Here is a 15940-nt window from a genome sequence, read left to right as displayed (position 1 = left end):
TACTTCCTCTTATAGTTCTTGTCCTGCTATTCACTTGTACATTCTTTTTTCTTTCTTTTTATTTATTTATTTTTCTTTAATATTTGGCTGTGCTGGGTCTTCATTGCAGCGGCTTCAGGCTTCCCTGTTTGCAGCTTGCAGGCTCCAGAGCACACGGGCTTAGGATTTGCAGTGTGCGGGCCTCTCTCCAGTTGTGGTGCTCAAGCTTAGTTGCCCTGCAGCCTGTGGGATCTTAGTTCCCCTACCAGAGATCGAACCTGTGTCCCCTGCATTGGAAGGTGGATTCTTAATCTCTGGACAACCAGGGAAGTCCCCTTCCTTTCTTTTTTAAAAAACTCTCCCTGTGGCTTGGTTTTTTTGCAGAGTTGATTTTGAGGAAAGGCATTTTGATGAATGATTCTCCACTGAGTTGGAATTTTTTTCCTGAGGTGTTTTTAACCCAAAGTGATGTGATATAGATATTGAAACCATGCTAAAGGCTTAGTTTTGTGGATTATCTGTCTAGCACCAGGTACATTTGGAATGAAAGTTGACTTTCAAGTGTATAGGTTGGCCCTGTGAAGAGTTTTCAGATATTGTAGTTTTTCAGGTATGTGGGCAGTTGGCTGTAGAGTGTCATTGAAGAGGTTTAAGAGACCTGGGTTAAAGGCCTGATTTCACCCGTCTTGTGATCTTAGGCTGCTGATGTTCTGCCCCTGTGGAATCATGCAGTTTTATTGCTGAAAAGAACTAATGATCATCTAACTGAACCCCTTTAATTTTACATGTAAGAACATAAAGGAGTAAAGAGGTAAAATGATTAGCCCAGTAGCTCACAACTAGAAAGCAGTGCAAGCAAGATTAAAATCTGGGTCTTCTGACGTGGTCCCTCAGCAGGGAACATAGGTTCTGCATTTATAAAGGACTTCCTCAAAGTGGCTTACTCCACCAGTACATTCTCTCTGCAGTTTTATTGTCTCTGAAAGGGATTGTTTTATTAAGTTGATGATGCCTCATTATTTTGCAGATGAGTAGTAGAGATTTTCCAGGGTGGAGGCAGACTGTCAATCTGGTTGACTCTCTAGTTTTAATTCTTAGCCTGCCTATACTTCCTTATTTTAAAAAGTCTTCCAAGAACGTTACTCAGGAGGAGGAATTTTTTGCAAATCCAGATACCTGTCAAAATCTTGTTATACAACTTTCCTCATTCTAAATTTCCATTAAAGTCTTGTATCTAAATTCTGGTTGTGTATTTGGTATTACTCCTTAAAGCCAGGTAACTAATTGGAGTCTCTGAGGATAGTTTTGGTGGGTTTTGGTTTGTTTTTTTTTTTTTTTGTAGATTTCTTAACTATGTTTGATGACCAAATACTAATATTTTATGGCTTCCTGCCATAGGTGGCTGCAGCATGTTTTGCCTTAGACATACGGCAAGAAACAACTGAAACTGACATGTTTGGCAACCACCGTCAACTTGATTTAGTCTTAGAGTTGACCTCTCTGTTTACCTTCCTGGAGGGACTAAGCATTGGTGCCTACATTGGTTTAATTGTTAGAAATTGCCTATGAAGGGTAAAAGAAAACTTTATTGTGTTGTTCCTTGCTTCTGCAAAAGTTAGGCAGGCAGTTTTCTTAAACACAGAAAAAAGTAAAAATAAGAAACTTCGCAGAATGAATGAAGACCATCTATGCTTTAATCGGGAAAGCATATTGTCCAGGTTAGTTCTCTATGGCAGAAATGAGACAGGACATGAGGACAGTCTGTGGTCTGGGAATACCTCAAAATGAATGTATCGTCCACTCTCATAAATTCCCTGTAAATTCTTACCGTTGTTGAGGCCCAGAGAATCTGTTTTTAGTGTTGCCCTAGCTCTATTTGGGGCTTCCCAGGTGACTGTAGTGGTAAAGAATCCTCCTACCAATGTGGGAGACACAGGATACCCAGGTTCCGTCCTTGGGTAGGGAAGAGTCCCTGAAGTAGGAAATGGCAACCCACTCCAGTATTTTTGCTTGGAAAATTCCACTGGCGGGCTACAGTTCATGGGGTCACAAAGAATCAGACACAGCTGAGCGACTGAGCACTCAACAGCTCTATTTGAGGAGCTTTTGCCCTTTGACATTTCACTACTCCCATACTTTACTATTGAGAATTTCCTGTTGAGTCATACAATTTATCAGATTATGGCACTTATAAGACAGACTTCCCACTTATTCATGTTTTTTAAATGTCATATATTAATTATGGGAAAATTGGAAAATAGATATTTAAAGAAAGATCACACCTACTCAGGATGACCATTTTGGACATATGGGACATACTTTATTTAGTCTTTATATGTGTATATTTAAAAAAATTAAATTGAAATTAGGCCACCTCTGCTGTTTTATGTTTTCTCTTCATTTTTTTTTTCATATATCACCTTGCTATTTAGCATTTTTTCTAAATTGACTCCTTAAAACAGTATTTGAAAGGAAACTTTATATTACTATAATGTCTGTGAAATCATGGGTTTAATATGCTAAGTTTTTTCCCCCTAACACACGTTAAAATACATAATTATTAAAGTCATTTCTCTACTGTCTGAAATCATCCAGTGGCCTCTGCTTACTACACTTTAGGAGAAACAGGGGCTTTGGACTCAGTCATCTTGGATTTGAATCCCACTTTGCCTCTGACTGGTGGTGTGTATTTTGGGACGGGGGAGTTTGCCTCTTTGTGCCTTAGTTTCTTCGTTGGCAGAATGGGGAAATTGGAGAAGATGATCTGTTAGGTGTCTTCGGACTCTCTTCTGTGATTCTGATATGGATTTTTTCCCCTCTATTTCTGTTTAGGAAGTAGAGACATTTTCTAGGGATTGATGTGCTGGCTTAGGATTTAAAGACCCTAATTCTATTAAACTCCACTGCTGTTAGTGATCTGATTTTAGAGAAACCATTTTATTTCCCAGTGTTCTAGTTGTCTCTTTAGGGTGTTGCTGCGACTTTAATTTCTGCTTCTCCCTTAGTGTAAAGTGTTTCAAACTAGGAGTCGAGGCTTCCTTCATTGAGGCAAACCATTGCCTTACTCTTCACATCCTTAAAATGGGGATAATTTTTCTACCTTACTTACTTAATCGGATATGTGGAAAAATGAGATAATCGGTAGATGAGTGGAATTATTTTCAGGATAAAGATACTAGATAAGAGCAGAGTAATAGCAGAAGTATTACTCCTGTGGCTACTTCTTTGTAGTGAAGAGTCAAATTCATGTGATACCACCTTCTCTCTCCACCCCTGCCTGCACTTACCATTTGATTTTTTTCTCCCTAATTTCAGTTCAGTTCAATTTAGTTCAGTCGCTCAATCATGTCTGACTCTTTGCGACCCCATGGACTGCAGCACTCCAGGCCTCCCTGTAAATTGAGTAAACCCTGAGTAAACTCCCGGAGTTTACTCAAACTCATGTCCATTGAGTCGGTGATGCCATTCAACCATCTCATCCTCTGTCATCCCCTTCTCCTCCCACCTTCAATCTTTCCCAGCATCAGGGTCTTTTCCAGTGATCCAGTGAGTCAGTTCTTAACATCTGGTGGCCAAAGTATTGGGGTTTCAGCTTCAGCATCAGTCCTTCCAATGAATATTCAGAACTGATTTCCTTTAGGATGGACTGGTTGGATCTCCTTGCAGTCCAAGGGACTCTCAAGAGTCTTCTCCAACACCACAGTTCAAAAGCATCAGTTCTTCGGCACTCAGCTTTCTTTATAGTCCAATTCTCACATCCATACATGACTACTGGAAAAACCATAGCTTTGACTAGATGGACTTTGTTGGCAAAGTATTGTCTCTGCTTTTGAATATGCTGTCTAGGTTGGTCATAACTTCCCTTCCAAGGAGTAAACGTCTTTTAATATCATAGCTGCAGTTACCATCTGCAGTGATTTTCAGATTAGATCAGTCGCTAAGTTGTGTTCGACTCTTTGCAACCCTGTGAATCCCAGCACGCCAGGCCTCCCTGTCCATCACCAACTCCCGGAGTTCACCAAGGCTCACGTCCATCGAGTCAGTGATGCCATCTAGCCATCTCATCCTCTGTCATCCCCTTCTCCTCCTGCCCCCAATCCCTCCCAGCATCAGAGTCTTTTCCAATGAGTCAACTCTTTGCATGAGGTGGCCAAAGTACTGGAGTTTCAGCTTTAGCATCATTCCTTCCAAAGAAATCCCAGGGCTGATCTCCTTCAGAATGGACTGGTTGGATCTCCTTGCAGTCCAAGGGACTCTCAAGAGTCTCCTCCAACACCACAGTTCAAAAGCATCAATTCTTCGGCGCTCAGCCTTCTTCACAGTCCAACTCTCAAATCCATACGTGACCACAGGAAAAACCATAGCCTTGACTAGACAGACCTTTGTTGGCAAAGTAATGTCTCTGCTTTTGAATATGCTATCTAGGTTGGTCATAACTTTCCTTCCAAGGAGTAAGCGTCTTTTATTTTCATGGCTGCAGTCACCATCTGCAGTGATTTTGGAGCCCAGAAAAATAAAGTCTGACACTGTTTCCACTGTTTCCTCATCTATTTCCTATGAAGTGATGGGACCGGATGCCATGATCTTCGTTTTCTGAATGTTGAGCTTTAAGCCAACTTTTTCACTCTCCACTTTCACTTTCATCAAGAGGCTTTTGAGTTCCTCTTCACTTTCTGCCATAAGGGTGGTGTCATCTGCATATCTGAGGTGATTGATATTTCTCCTGGCAATCTGGATTCCAGCTTGTGCTTCTTCCAGCCCAGTGTTTCTCATGATGTACTCTGCATATAAGTTAAATAAACAGGGTGACAATATACAGCCTTAACGAACTCCTTTTCCTATTTGGAACCAGTCTGTTGTTCCATGTCCAGTTCTAACTGTTGCTTCCTGACCTGCATACAGATTTCTCAAGAGGCAGGTCAGGTGGTCTGGTGTTCCCATCTCTTTCAGAATTTTCCACAGTTTATTGTGATCCACACAGTCAAAGGCTTTGGCATAGTCAATAAAGCAGAAATAGATGTTTTTCTCGAACTCTCTTGCTTTTTCCATGATCCAGCGGATGTTGGCAATTTAATCTCGGGTTCCTCTGCCTTTTCTGAAACCAGCTTGAACATCAGGAAGTTCACGGTTCACATACTGTTGAAGCCTGGCTTGGAGAATTTTGAGCATTACTTTAGTAGTGTGTGAGATGAGTGCAATTGTGCAGTAGTTTGAGCATTCTTTGGCATTTCCTTTCTTTGGGATTGAAATGAAAACTGACCTTTTCTAGTCCTGTGGCCACTACTGAGTTTTCCAAATTTTCTGGCATATCAGTACTTTCACAGCATCATCTTTTAGGATTTGAAATAGCTCAGCTGAAATTCCATCACCTCCACTAGCTTTGTTTGTAGTGATGCTTCCTAAGGCCCACTTGACTTCACATTCCAGGATGTCTTGCTCTAGGTCAGTGATCATACCATCATGATCATCTGGGTCGTGAAGATCTTTTTTGTATAGTTCTTCTGTGTATTCTTGCTACCTCTTCTTAATATCTTCTGCTTCTGTTAGGTCCATACCATTTCTGTCCTTTATTGTGCCCATCTTTGCATGAAATGTTCTCTCTGTAGCTCTCATCTTCTTGAAGAGATCTCTCATCTTTCCTATTCTATTGTTTTCCTCTATTTCTTTGCACTGATCACTGAGGAAGACTTTCTTACCTCTTGTTGCTATTCTTTGAAACTCTGCATTCAAATGAGTATACCTTTCCTTTTTTTCTCTGCTTTTCCCTTGTCTTCTTTTCACAGCTATTTGTAAGGCCTCCTCAGACAGCCAGTTTGGCTTTTTGCATTTCTTTTTCTTGGGGATGGTCTTGATCCCTGTCTTCTGTACAGTGTCACCAACCTTCATCCATAGTTCTTCAGGCACTCTATCTGATACAATCCCTTGAATCTATTTGTCACTTCTACTGTATAATCTTAAGGGATTTGATTTAGGTCATACCTGAATGGTCTAGTGGTTTTCCCTACTTTTTCAATTTAAGACTGAATTTGGCAATAAGGAGTTCATGATCTGAGACACAGTCAGCTTCCTCTCTTGTTTTTACTGACTGTATAGAGCTTCTCCATCTTTGGCTCCAAAAAATATAATCAGTCTGATTTCGATATTGACTATCTGGTGATGTCCATGTGTAGAGTCTTCTCTTGAAAGAGTTCCCTAATTTGGGAACTGCCATTCGACCCCAGTTTTGTGACCTTGGACAAATCACCCAGTTTTAACCTCTCCATTGGCTAATTGCATGCAGCCTGCACTGAAGCCTGCACTCAGCCTGCAAAAATCAAGGTGCTGTCTTCTCTTAAACCATTGGGAGATATGACTTAAGCCTGTACTCCTCTGGCCTAGTAGTGGCTTTCTTTTAAACAAAGTTGTGTAATCTCTCCTTTGCTGTTTAATCTGGCAAGTTTCACTCGTTTGCTTTGCTGACTAGCCTCTGTGTACTTGAGAGGCTGGATTGTATAGTGGTAAGGAGCACCATCTCTGGAGACAGATTACCTGGATTCAGATCCCAGCTCACATTTTTGGTTGCTGTGTGCCTTCAGGTTACTTAGTTTTTCTGTAGTTTCATCTGGATAATACCTGATTCATAGGGTTATTAAGAGGATTAGAAGATCCACTACATGTAAAACCCTTAGGATAGTCCCTCACCCAGAGTAGGTTTAACTGATGTTAGCTATTGTTTTAGTTCAAATAGCATAATAATTAGCTAACACATTAGCTAACATTTATCTACCTGTGTTATTTATCAGGCAGTGGGTTAAGCCTTTCACACAGATCTATCATTAATCCTAACATGTGTTTGTGCTTCAGTCATGTCCAGCTCTTTGCGATTCCATGGACTATAGCCCGCCAGGCTCCTCTGTCCATGGAATTTGCCAGGCAAGAATACTGGAATGGGTTGCCATTCCCTTCTCCAGAGGATCTTCCTGACCCAGGGATCAAGCACATTGCAGGCAGATTCTTCATAATCTGAACCACCAGGGAAGTCCAATAACACTATAGACAATAGGTCCTTATTTTCTCAGTTTTGCAGATGAGAGGATACAATTTAGAGAGGTAACCTGTCTGATGGAGAAGGCGATGGCACCCCACTCCAGGACTCTTGCCTGGAAAATCCCATGGATGGAGGAGCCTGGTGGGCTGCAGTCCATGGGGTCGCTAAGAGTCGGACACGACTGAGAGACCTCACTTTCACTTTACACTTGCATGCATTGGAGAAGGAAATGGCAACCCACTCCAGTGTTCTTGCCTGGAGAATCCCAGGGATGGGGGAGCCTGGTGGGCTGCCGTCTCTGGGGTCACACAGAGTCGGACACGACTGAAGCAACTTAGCAGCAGCAGCAGCAGCAACCTGTCTAAAGGTACATAGGTAGTAAGTGGTACAGGCAACCTGTGTCCTTTTTGAACTGACCAGATGACTCACAGAGACAGAACTGTAGAAACTGTAGAGCTTTTTTCACGTTCTAAACTGATCTATCCTTGCTTCATCAGCTCTCCTTAGCTTTTTGGGGTCAGAAATTTGGGCACAGCTGTTCTGCTCCCTCTACTGGCTAAAAAGCAGCCCAACGGTTTCAGATAATGCCTCAGTTTGTATCTTTTGTGTTTTTTGCCAACACATGGTTGAAAAGTGTTATCTTTGTACAGGGCTCTTAATACCTTGCCTGAGGAAATGGGGCAGGGTCGGGGAGAATGTGCACCTAGCGGCTTCTGACACTGCCCTTGAGGGCAAGCAGAGGAAGCAGGCCCTGTCACAGGGATGGTTTCTGCCTCAGTGATTCCAGTCTCCTGTGGACTTGGGCTGCCATTATCATTTTAGGTACTAAGAACACATCATTTTACATGATCCCGAGGCACTCTACAAATAACCATTCATGTTAAATCCCCAAGTATTTATTTTGTAAAATTAAATCCAAAATGAAGATTAAAGATAATCTGGGTGATAGGGGAAGATTCTTTGGTTGAGAATGGTTATGACTTTGAGTGCATAGGTATAGATATTCTTTTTCCTTTTTTACTGAACTTTTTTTTTTAATGCTAGTGCAGTTCAAGAGAGGTCGTGCTGCTGGCAGAGAGAGGTTGTGCTGCCTGTTGATATCTTAATGAAACACAGAGGTTCCCTCAGTTATATTTCTTTTCTGTGGATATCCCGGCACATCCTGGAGAGTTTTATTTTCTTTTTCTATCATGAACATTAATATATATATATAAATATATAGGGATGTCCCTGGTGGTCCAGTGATTATATCTTCACCTTTCAATACAGGGGATGAAGTGTGATCCCTGATTGGGGAGCTAAGATCCCACATGCCCCATGACCAAAAAACCAAAGCATAAAAAAGGATACAATATTGTAACAAATTCAGTAAAGACTTTAAAAATGGTCCACATTTTAAAAAAATCTTTAAAATATATATATTTTAAATTCTTTGGTAATGTGCAAGCATATACAAAAATGTAGTATACCCATCTGTAACAATTAATATTTTATCACCTATTCACCTCCATTTTTTTTTCTAGAATATTTTAAAGGAACTTCCAGACATTCACCACTTAACCCCATTAGAGAATGCATCCTTAACTGATAAGTTTTTTTTCTTTTTTAACATGACCACAATACCATTGCTATACCTAAAAGATATAACAATGTCATGCCATATTTAAATAGGAAGAGATATATCGAATTTGACAGTGTGTTGGTTGGTTGTTGAATTTGCTTCTAATCTTAGTATTTTAAAAAAGAAACAAGATTTTACACATACATTTGAGGTCCCCTTTTACTGTTTGTGTTTATTCTTAAATAATATGGTGGTGTTTTGCATGTTTATATATACTTAATGTTTTCCTTTACATATCCTTCTGAAACCTGTTTTTATTACTTAAAATTAGGTTTTCAAAGTTTATTCATTTTGGTACATGTATCTAGCTCGTTTTAAATGCTGGGTAGTGGTTCCACTGAGCTTAGATTTTATTTGTATTTTCATCCCAATTGTTTTTATTGTTCATATATTGATGGATATTTGTGTTACCTACTTTTTTTTTCTTTGCTATTATGAACAGTGAGGCAGTGGACATTCTTGTACATTTCTTTGTGCCATTTTGAAAGAAGAGCTCTATAATTTACATTTCTCTAATTACTTTAGAGGTTGAGATCCTCTATAATATCTATTTGCCATTTTATTTTCCTCTTCTGTGAGTTGTCATGTCTGCCTCTTTTCCTAGTGGTTTTCAAAATTGATTTGTAGAAATTCTTGTGTATTCTTTGAAATAAGCCATGATCAGTTTTGTGTGTTGCTACTAGAATCTTTTATCATTTCAGGCAGTCCCTTCTTGGTCCCTGTCTCTGCTCCCTCTGTTTAACTCCAGTTAAGTTGATTTCTGTTTTTATTCCTGTGGTCCTTTGTTTTATTTTTACCTACTGTGTTTTGAGTTGTGCTACCAAGGCAGAGAATCCCTTCAGTTGTTCATCAACTGAATTTGCTTTGTTGGTTATGGTTTGTTTTTTGTTTTGTAATGCAAACAATCTACAATAATGGTTAAGAGAGTGGGGACTATGGAGTCTTTTAACTATTTCCTTTTGAATCGTGAAAGTGAAGGTCACTCAGTCCTGTGACCCCATGGACTATACAGTCCATGGAATTCTCCAGGCCAGAATACTGGAGTGGGTAGCTGTTCCCTTCTCCAGGGTATCTTCCCAACCCAGGGATCGAACCCAGGTCTCCTGCGTTGCAGGTGGATTCTTTACCAGCTGAACCACCAGGGAAGCCCTTTGAATCTTGATTAACCAACCATTTTATTTACAGTTACTACCTTGGCAAATTACTTAACTCTCTTGTAGTTGACTTTATAGTCCGTAAAACCCATGAGAGTAAAGCTGATCCTAGGTATGTATTTGATGAAAGTCAGGCTCAGAGAGATTAGATTAGAAACATGAATAAGTGGAAGAAACATGTGGGCCTCTTTATCTTTTAATTTGCACTTTTGATACAGAGGTGGGCACAGAAAAATATTTCTCTAAGATACAGAGTAGCAAAAACAGTGCCAAGTCTCTGACCTGTGGCCTCAAGTGGTGGGGGAAATCAGAAAGAGTAGAGACTATGTAGAACTAAAGTGCCCGTGGCTTGTCAAATCTGTGAATAGGGAGGAAAACCCCTTTATGCCATTTTCCATTAAAATAAAACAAACAAACCCCCAAACTTTATTTTCATGACTTTAACTTTATAAGAGATATGGGATTTAAATAACCATCCCAGGCCAGCCTAGTTGAATTAGGCAAATCATAAACAAAGAACATTGTGGGTCATAGTTAAGGGATCATTCTGGTAGATAAATGAAATACTTTGGAGGAGGACACAACTTGATTTTGACCAACAATGGAAGGAAGAAGAATCCCAAGAAACAAAGGAACTCAAGGAATGAAGGCAACTTCTTTCTGGAGGAGGGAGAATAAGTTTGATTTGGCTACTCTATTTTCTACTTTTTTTAACTAAAAGAGGAAATATGTTTATGGCAAAACATCAAGTAGTAAAGGAAGGTATAAAGTAATAATTAAAACATAATGATTTTTCCAACAGTATATACCCAAAGAACAGAAAGTAGGGGCTTGAACAAATATTTATACATCCATATGCTCTTAGCAATGCTACGCACAATAGCCGAAAGGTGGAGACAACCTAAATATCTATAGATGGATGAATGAACTTTAAAAAAATGATATGTGTGTAATGAAATATTACTCAGCCTTACAAAGAATGAAATTCTGATATGTGCTACCATATAGATGAACCTTCAAGATGTTAATGCTAAGTGACTAAACCGTACACAAAGGGACAAATATTACATGATTCCATTTATATGGGAGTACCTAGAGTAATCAAATTCATAGAGGCAGAAAGTAAAATAATGGTTACTGAGCACTGGGGAGAGAGACCGTGTATTGGGTACAGAATAAATATTGGGTACAGTACTCAAACTAAAAGTTTGAGGAGATGTACAAGTTCTGGAGATGGATAATGGTGATGTTTGCACAGCACTGCAAATATACTTAATGCCCTGAATTGTACATTCATAAATGATTAAAATGCTGCATTTTCTGTTACATAAATTTTATCACAGTGAAAAGTCTCCCAGTAGCCCTAGCCTAGAAGTGGTGTCCACTGAAAACAACTCCTTTTACAGCCATCTAGATATGCAAATACAAGCATAGACATGCAAACATAAGCATGTTAATTCAGTGTCTACTCCTTGGGGCATTCACTTAGGTGCTAGAAAGTCTGCAGTGAACAAAACTGACAAGGTTCCTGCTGTCATGGAGCTTCTTAAAAATTTGTTTTACACAAAAGGATGTTGGTATGCATACTATTTTACACTTCATGTTTTTCCCCTGACAAAGACCTGTGGTCATCTTTCTGTGTTAATTCTTATAGACTTATTGATTTAGTGGTTGCATCTAGTGGTACGCTTTTGTATGATTGTGATACAATTTGTAGCTATTATATTGAATGGAGAAGGGGAGGCTGAAGTATAGAACTTACTATTTTTCTGCCCTGTTGAAAGTTACATTTTTATTAGGAATATAATATAGGCTTATTATAAAGAGTCAAGCCATGCCAAATCTATAAAAGTAAAAACTTTCTAACATGTGTTCTAACTCTTTTTTAATCCTACTCCCTGGAAGTAGTAAACCCTTTTAACAGTCCATTGTTCATCCTTCCAGACATGTATAATGCATTTGCAAAAATAAAGAATATGTAGAACATGTATCTTCTCATTCTCTAGGAGCTGGCGCATGCAGTAGAATATTGCTCATTCTACTCAGACTATAGAGAGTTGTGCAGAGGAAAGAGCTGGACCGAGCTTCTTGAGAGCCAAGTTCTGTCTTGATCCTGCTGCTGTGACAGGCAGTTCCTCAGTTATCCTTTGTCTAGTGTCCCATAGTCAATGAGATCTCATCAAGGAGAGTGCTTTGGAAAACTATTATGCTTTAAATTCGGGGATAATTTCTTTAGAGTTCTTTGCAAGCAGTAGAAAGCAACTCAGGTTCTGTTAGACCAGAAAAAAAGTGGGGAAACTTTAGTGGAAGAATTTTAGGTAGCAAATGAAGAAATGTGTAAATGACTGGGTCTCTGAAAATTCAGGAATTTCTGTGTGTCTGTCCAAGATGTAATTCCTGGGGAAGAGTGAGTGACTTAGAGGCCACATGTCCACTGAAGATTAAGGGGATAGAGTCCTGGGTTTATGTGCATCAGAGTCTCATGGAGGTGGGGAGATGCAGTTTTGAAAAGTATGGGATTCAGGCTGGAAAAATGAAGTATCAGCCTTGAAATGCCAGCTGTTTTAACCCTAGATTCTTGCTCCCCTCTCAAGGAGGAGATGATCGTCGGGTTCTACTATGGCACATGGAACAAGCTATCCACTCCAGAGTTAAGCCCATACAGCTGAAAGGAGAGCATCATTCCAACATTTTTTGCCTGGCTTTCAACAGTGGGAACACCAAAGTATTCTCTGGAGGTGAGCAGAAGGGAGATTTCCCCTTGGGAAATTGACTGTGGCTGGGATTTCAGATAAAGGAGTGCTAAAATTACTCCAAATTTCCTTTCTTTTAGCCCACTGAGTTGTGGAAATATTGGTTTCCCGTAGCTTGTCTTCTCTGTATGATAGCAGTTTAGATACACATATCAGACTAATGTCTGTCTGTCCTTTCTCTCCTTTGCTCTTGTTTCTTTCTATCTTTTTTGGTAGAAAACTTCACATTGCAGTCTGGTACACAGATACATATTAGAAAGAGTACTTAACTTTACTATGTGTGACTCACTCTGATTTTTTTTTTTTCTATTCTGTTTTTAAAGATTTTAAAGGTTTTGATTCCAGTTGGTATTATGACCCATTAGTGGCTCTTTTTTGAAAACATGTTATGTTGGGGTATAACTGGAATGGCTTGCAGTCAAGCCAGCCTCTTGATGGCATCCATCAATCACACTCCTGTCTGACCACTACATTTCTAGGCCTGACCTCTCTTCTGCTTCCATGGTAGCTCAGACAGTAAAGAATCTTCCTGCAGTGTAGGAGACCTGGGTTCAGTCCCTGGGTTGGGAAGATCCCCTGGAGGAGGGACTGGCAATCCACTCCAGTATTCTTGCCTGGAGAATTACATGGACAGAGGAACCTGATGGGCTACAGTCCATGGGATCACAAGGAGTCGGACATGATTAAGCGACTAACACTTTCTCTTCTGCGCTGCAGATTTCCCCACTGGATATCTACCTTGTGTTCCAAAAGTAGTTTAAATGCAGCAGATCTAAAACTAAGATTTTAGTTCTTCTCACCTGCACAAATACTTCCTCTTGTTTCACGGATTCCGTTTCTCAGTTATTATCACCATTCAAGTAATTATCTAAATTGTTAGGTTTAACTTTTAAGGAACCGCTGACATTGAAGCATTTTCAACCTACAACAATGACAATTTTATATGGTTCAATCTAATAGAAATCTCAAAATCAGCACCAAACGTGCCTTTCTGTCATTTTTACATCTCATAAGTCACCAGCTATTAATGTTTTGAAAGCCTCATATTCATCCTTCAGTTTCTGTTCTGCTGCTGTACCTACTACTCTGATTCAGGTCCTCAGTTTTGGCCTAGACTACTGTAGTGTCCTTCTGTGATTTCTGCTACCAGTATCTTCTTACTCATTGCTTATACAAGTTTTCTTTGAAAAGTTGAATCAGTCCTGTGAACCTTTGACCTTCAGTGTCTGTCCACAGGATAAAGTCTGAACCCAGTCTCCCTGCCTGGCCTCATTTTCCTCCCCCGCATCTTGTGCTCTAGATTCCTAAGTCACTTGCCATCTTAAGTGCCATTACTGTTTTTCCACAGGCCATAATCATTGTCCAACCCCACCAATTACCCTAAGCCTTCGATCGGTTAGAATTCTGAGTTTCTATTCAAGTGTCTCCTTTCCCATAAAAACATATTTGCCATGTACTTTCACCCTGCTCATAAAGGACACAATTGCCCCTTTATCTGTGTTCCCATGGTAGAGCATATCACTATAAGATAACCCATCTTATCACTGTTAATTGTTCGTGCAGGTAGACTGTGAATTCCTCACTTATTCCTCTCAGATCCTCAGCACTTCACACTGTGCCTGTTACCTATAAGGCATTAACGCGGGTTTGATTTACTTCATATGAACCCACAATAGAGTTACAGGGAGGACTTTAAGATGACCTAGCCACATCTCTACTGCTTATACTTTTAGCATAGAGTGGGAAATTTTTTTGCTGTCTTCATTTTGGAGTTTTTATTTGTTAGCTGTATAAACCACTTGAAGGCAGGACTATACATATCATGAATGTATAGTATTTGTAGATGCCTTGATGGAATAAAGAGAATGCAAGAGAAAAAAGTTGTGGATAAAAACTTTCCCTTCGTTTAGTATCATCATCATCATCCAATTTTAATTAAATCATCATTAAATTTTAATGTTATAAAAGATGAGGATGTGAATAGTAGCAAACATTTGTTGGGGGGCCTAGTTCTAGTCTGAATGCTTTTACACTATTATCTTCACAACTACTATGAAGTAGACACAATTATTCCTGTTGTGCTGAGACATAGAAAAGTAACAGATATTATTCCAGGTCTCACGGATAATGAATGTTTTGTTTAAAAAAAAAAAAAAGAACAAATGAAAAAAACATAGCTTGGAGTAGTTGATTGATTTGCCAGTGATCACTTACTCTTTTCCTGAAGAGCCATTGTTTTGTTTTTTTAATCATTGGATAATGCATTTTGGAGATTGTTATTTTGTTATTTCTAGTTGCTATTATGCTTTTTAAAATTCTCTATAAGTATATTCTATCCTTAATGATTTTTATAAACCTTTTTTCTAATTAGCACTCAATTTTTATTAACACTGACTTTGTCCATTTGTTTTCCCTGAAATCTTTAACATACTGAATTGTAATATGAACGGGACCACTTTGCAGGAATTGTCAAATGTCTCCTTTTTCCCTTACAGGAAACGATGAGCAAGTTATCCTCCATGATGTTGAAAGGTAAATAGATTGTTGATATGTGAAAGTGATTAACTCTGTTTTTCATATGAAGAAAGGCAGTTATCTCTTTAGACCAAAATAGTTCTTCTTTTTTTGAAGTAAATAGCATAAAATCAACTGTCTTTTGCTGAAAAAAAGATTTCGGTAATAGTTTTCAAACTAAATTTTGATTTATAAAAAGATTTACAAAGTTGCTATAAAATTATAGTTTTCTGGTGAAATTTTAAAGGGCAAGGTTAGAAGGGAAGGAAACACTTAACCCTCACAGTAATTTTATGAGGCAGTACTATTATGATCTCAATTAGAAAACTGAGGCATGGAGATGTTAGGTAACTTAAGGTCAAGTGATGTTGGGATCTGAACTGAGGCAGCCTGGCTTTGGGCCATGCATTTTCTCACATGCCAGACATCAGGAATTCCTCTTCTTCCCTTGCTGGCATCAGGGCTGCTTTATTGTTTTCCCTCACTTTTTGGAAATCCAGCACCACTCCCCAAGTCTGTACACAAGCAGATGCAGTCTGTAGTAAGTCAAAACATGAAACTCATATGTTGAGTCACTTTTTTGGTGGGCACGTGGTGAGGAGGAGTACAGTGGGGATCTTAGTTCCACAACCAGGGATTGAACCTGGGCCCTGGCAGTGAAAGCACCAAGTCCTGACCACTGGACTGCCAGGGAATTCCCTTGAGTCACTTTTAAATACACTCAGGGCAAAAAACAAACTTGTTGTGAGGTCTTGTCTCTTTAATAATACCTTTTTCTTTTAACCTGAAAGTTGAATACCTACTTTTTAGTAAAAAAGTAGGTATTTTTGGGGGGTTTAGTTGGGTTGGCTTTCTCCTGGAAATGAAGAGAGCTTCATTCTAGGAACTAGAG

General features: G+C 39.3%; 1 protein-coding gene across 2 annotated transcripts in view; it reads left to right on the top strand.

Moving 5' to 3' along the window:
- DCAF5 (DDB1 and CUL4 associated factor 5) overlaps nt 1–15940 on the top strand; it is a 93457-nt gene that overhangs the window by 13477 nt on the left and 64040 nt on the right. For both annotated transcript variants that reach the window (XM_027552257.1, XM_027552256.1), the window contains exons 2-3: nt 12376–12519; nt 15030–15066. In XM_027552257.1, coding sequence (XP_027408058.1) covers nt 12408–12519; nt 15030–15066 — 149 coding nt within the window. In that variant the 5' untranslated portion in view covers nt 12376–12407. The remainder of the gene's footprint in view (nt 1–12375; nt 12520–15029; nt 15067–15940) is intronic.

This window comes from Bos indicus x Bos taurus, chromosome 10 (assembly GCF_003369695.1).
Source record: "Bos indicus x Bos taurus breed Angus x Brahman F1 hybrid chromosome 10, Bos_hybrid_MaternalHap_v2.0, whole genome shotgun sequence".
Classification (NCBI taxonomy): domain Eukaryota; kingdom Metazoa; phylum Chordata; class Mammalia; order Artiodactyla; family Bovidae; genus Bos; species Bos indicus x Bos taurus.
Note: the sequence above shows the minus strand (reverse complement) of the source record. Positions and strands in the feature narration are given on the sequence as shown.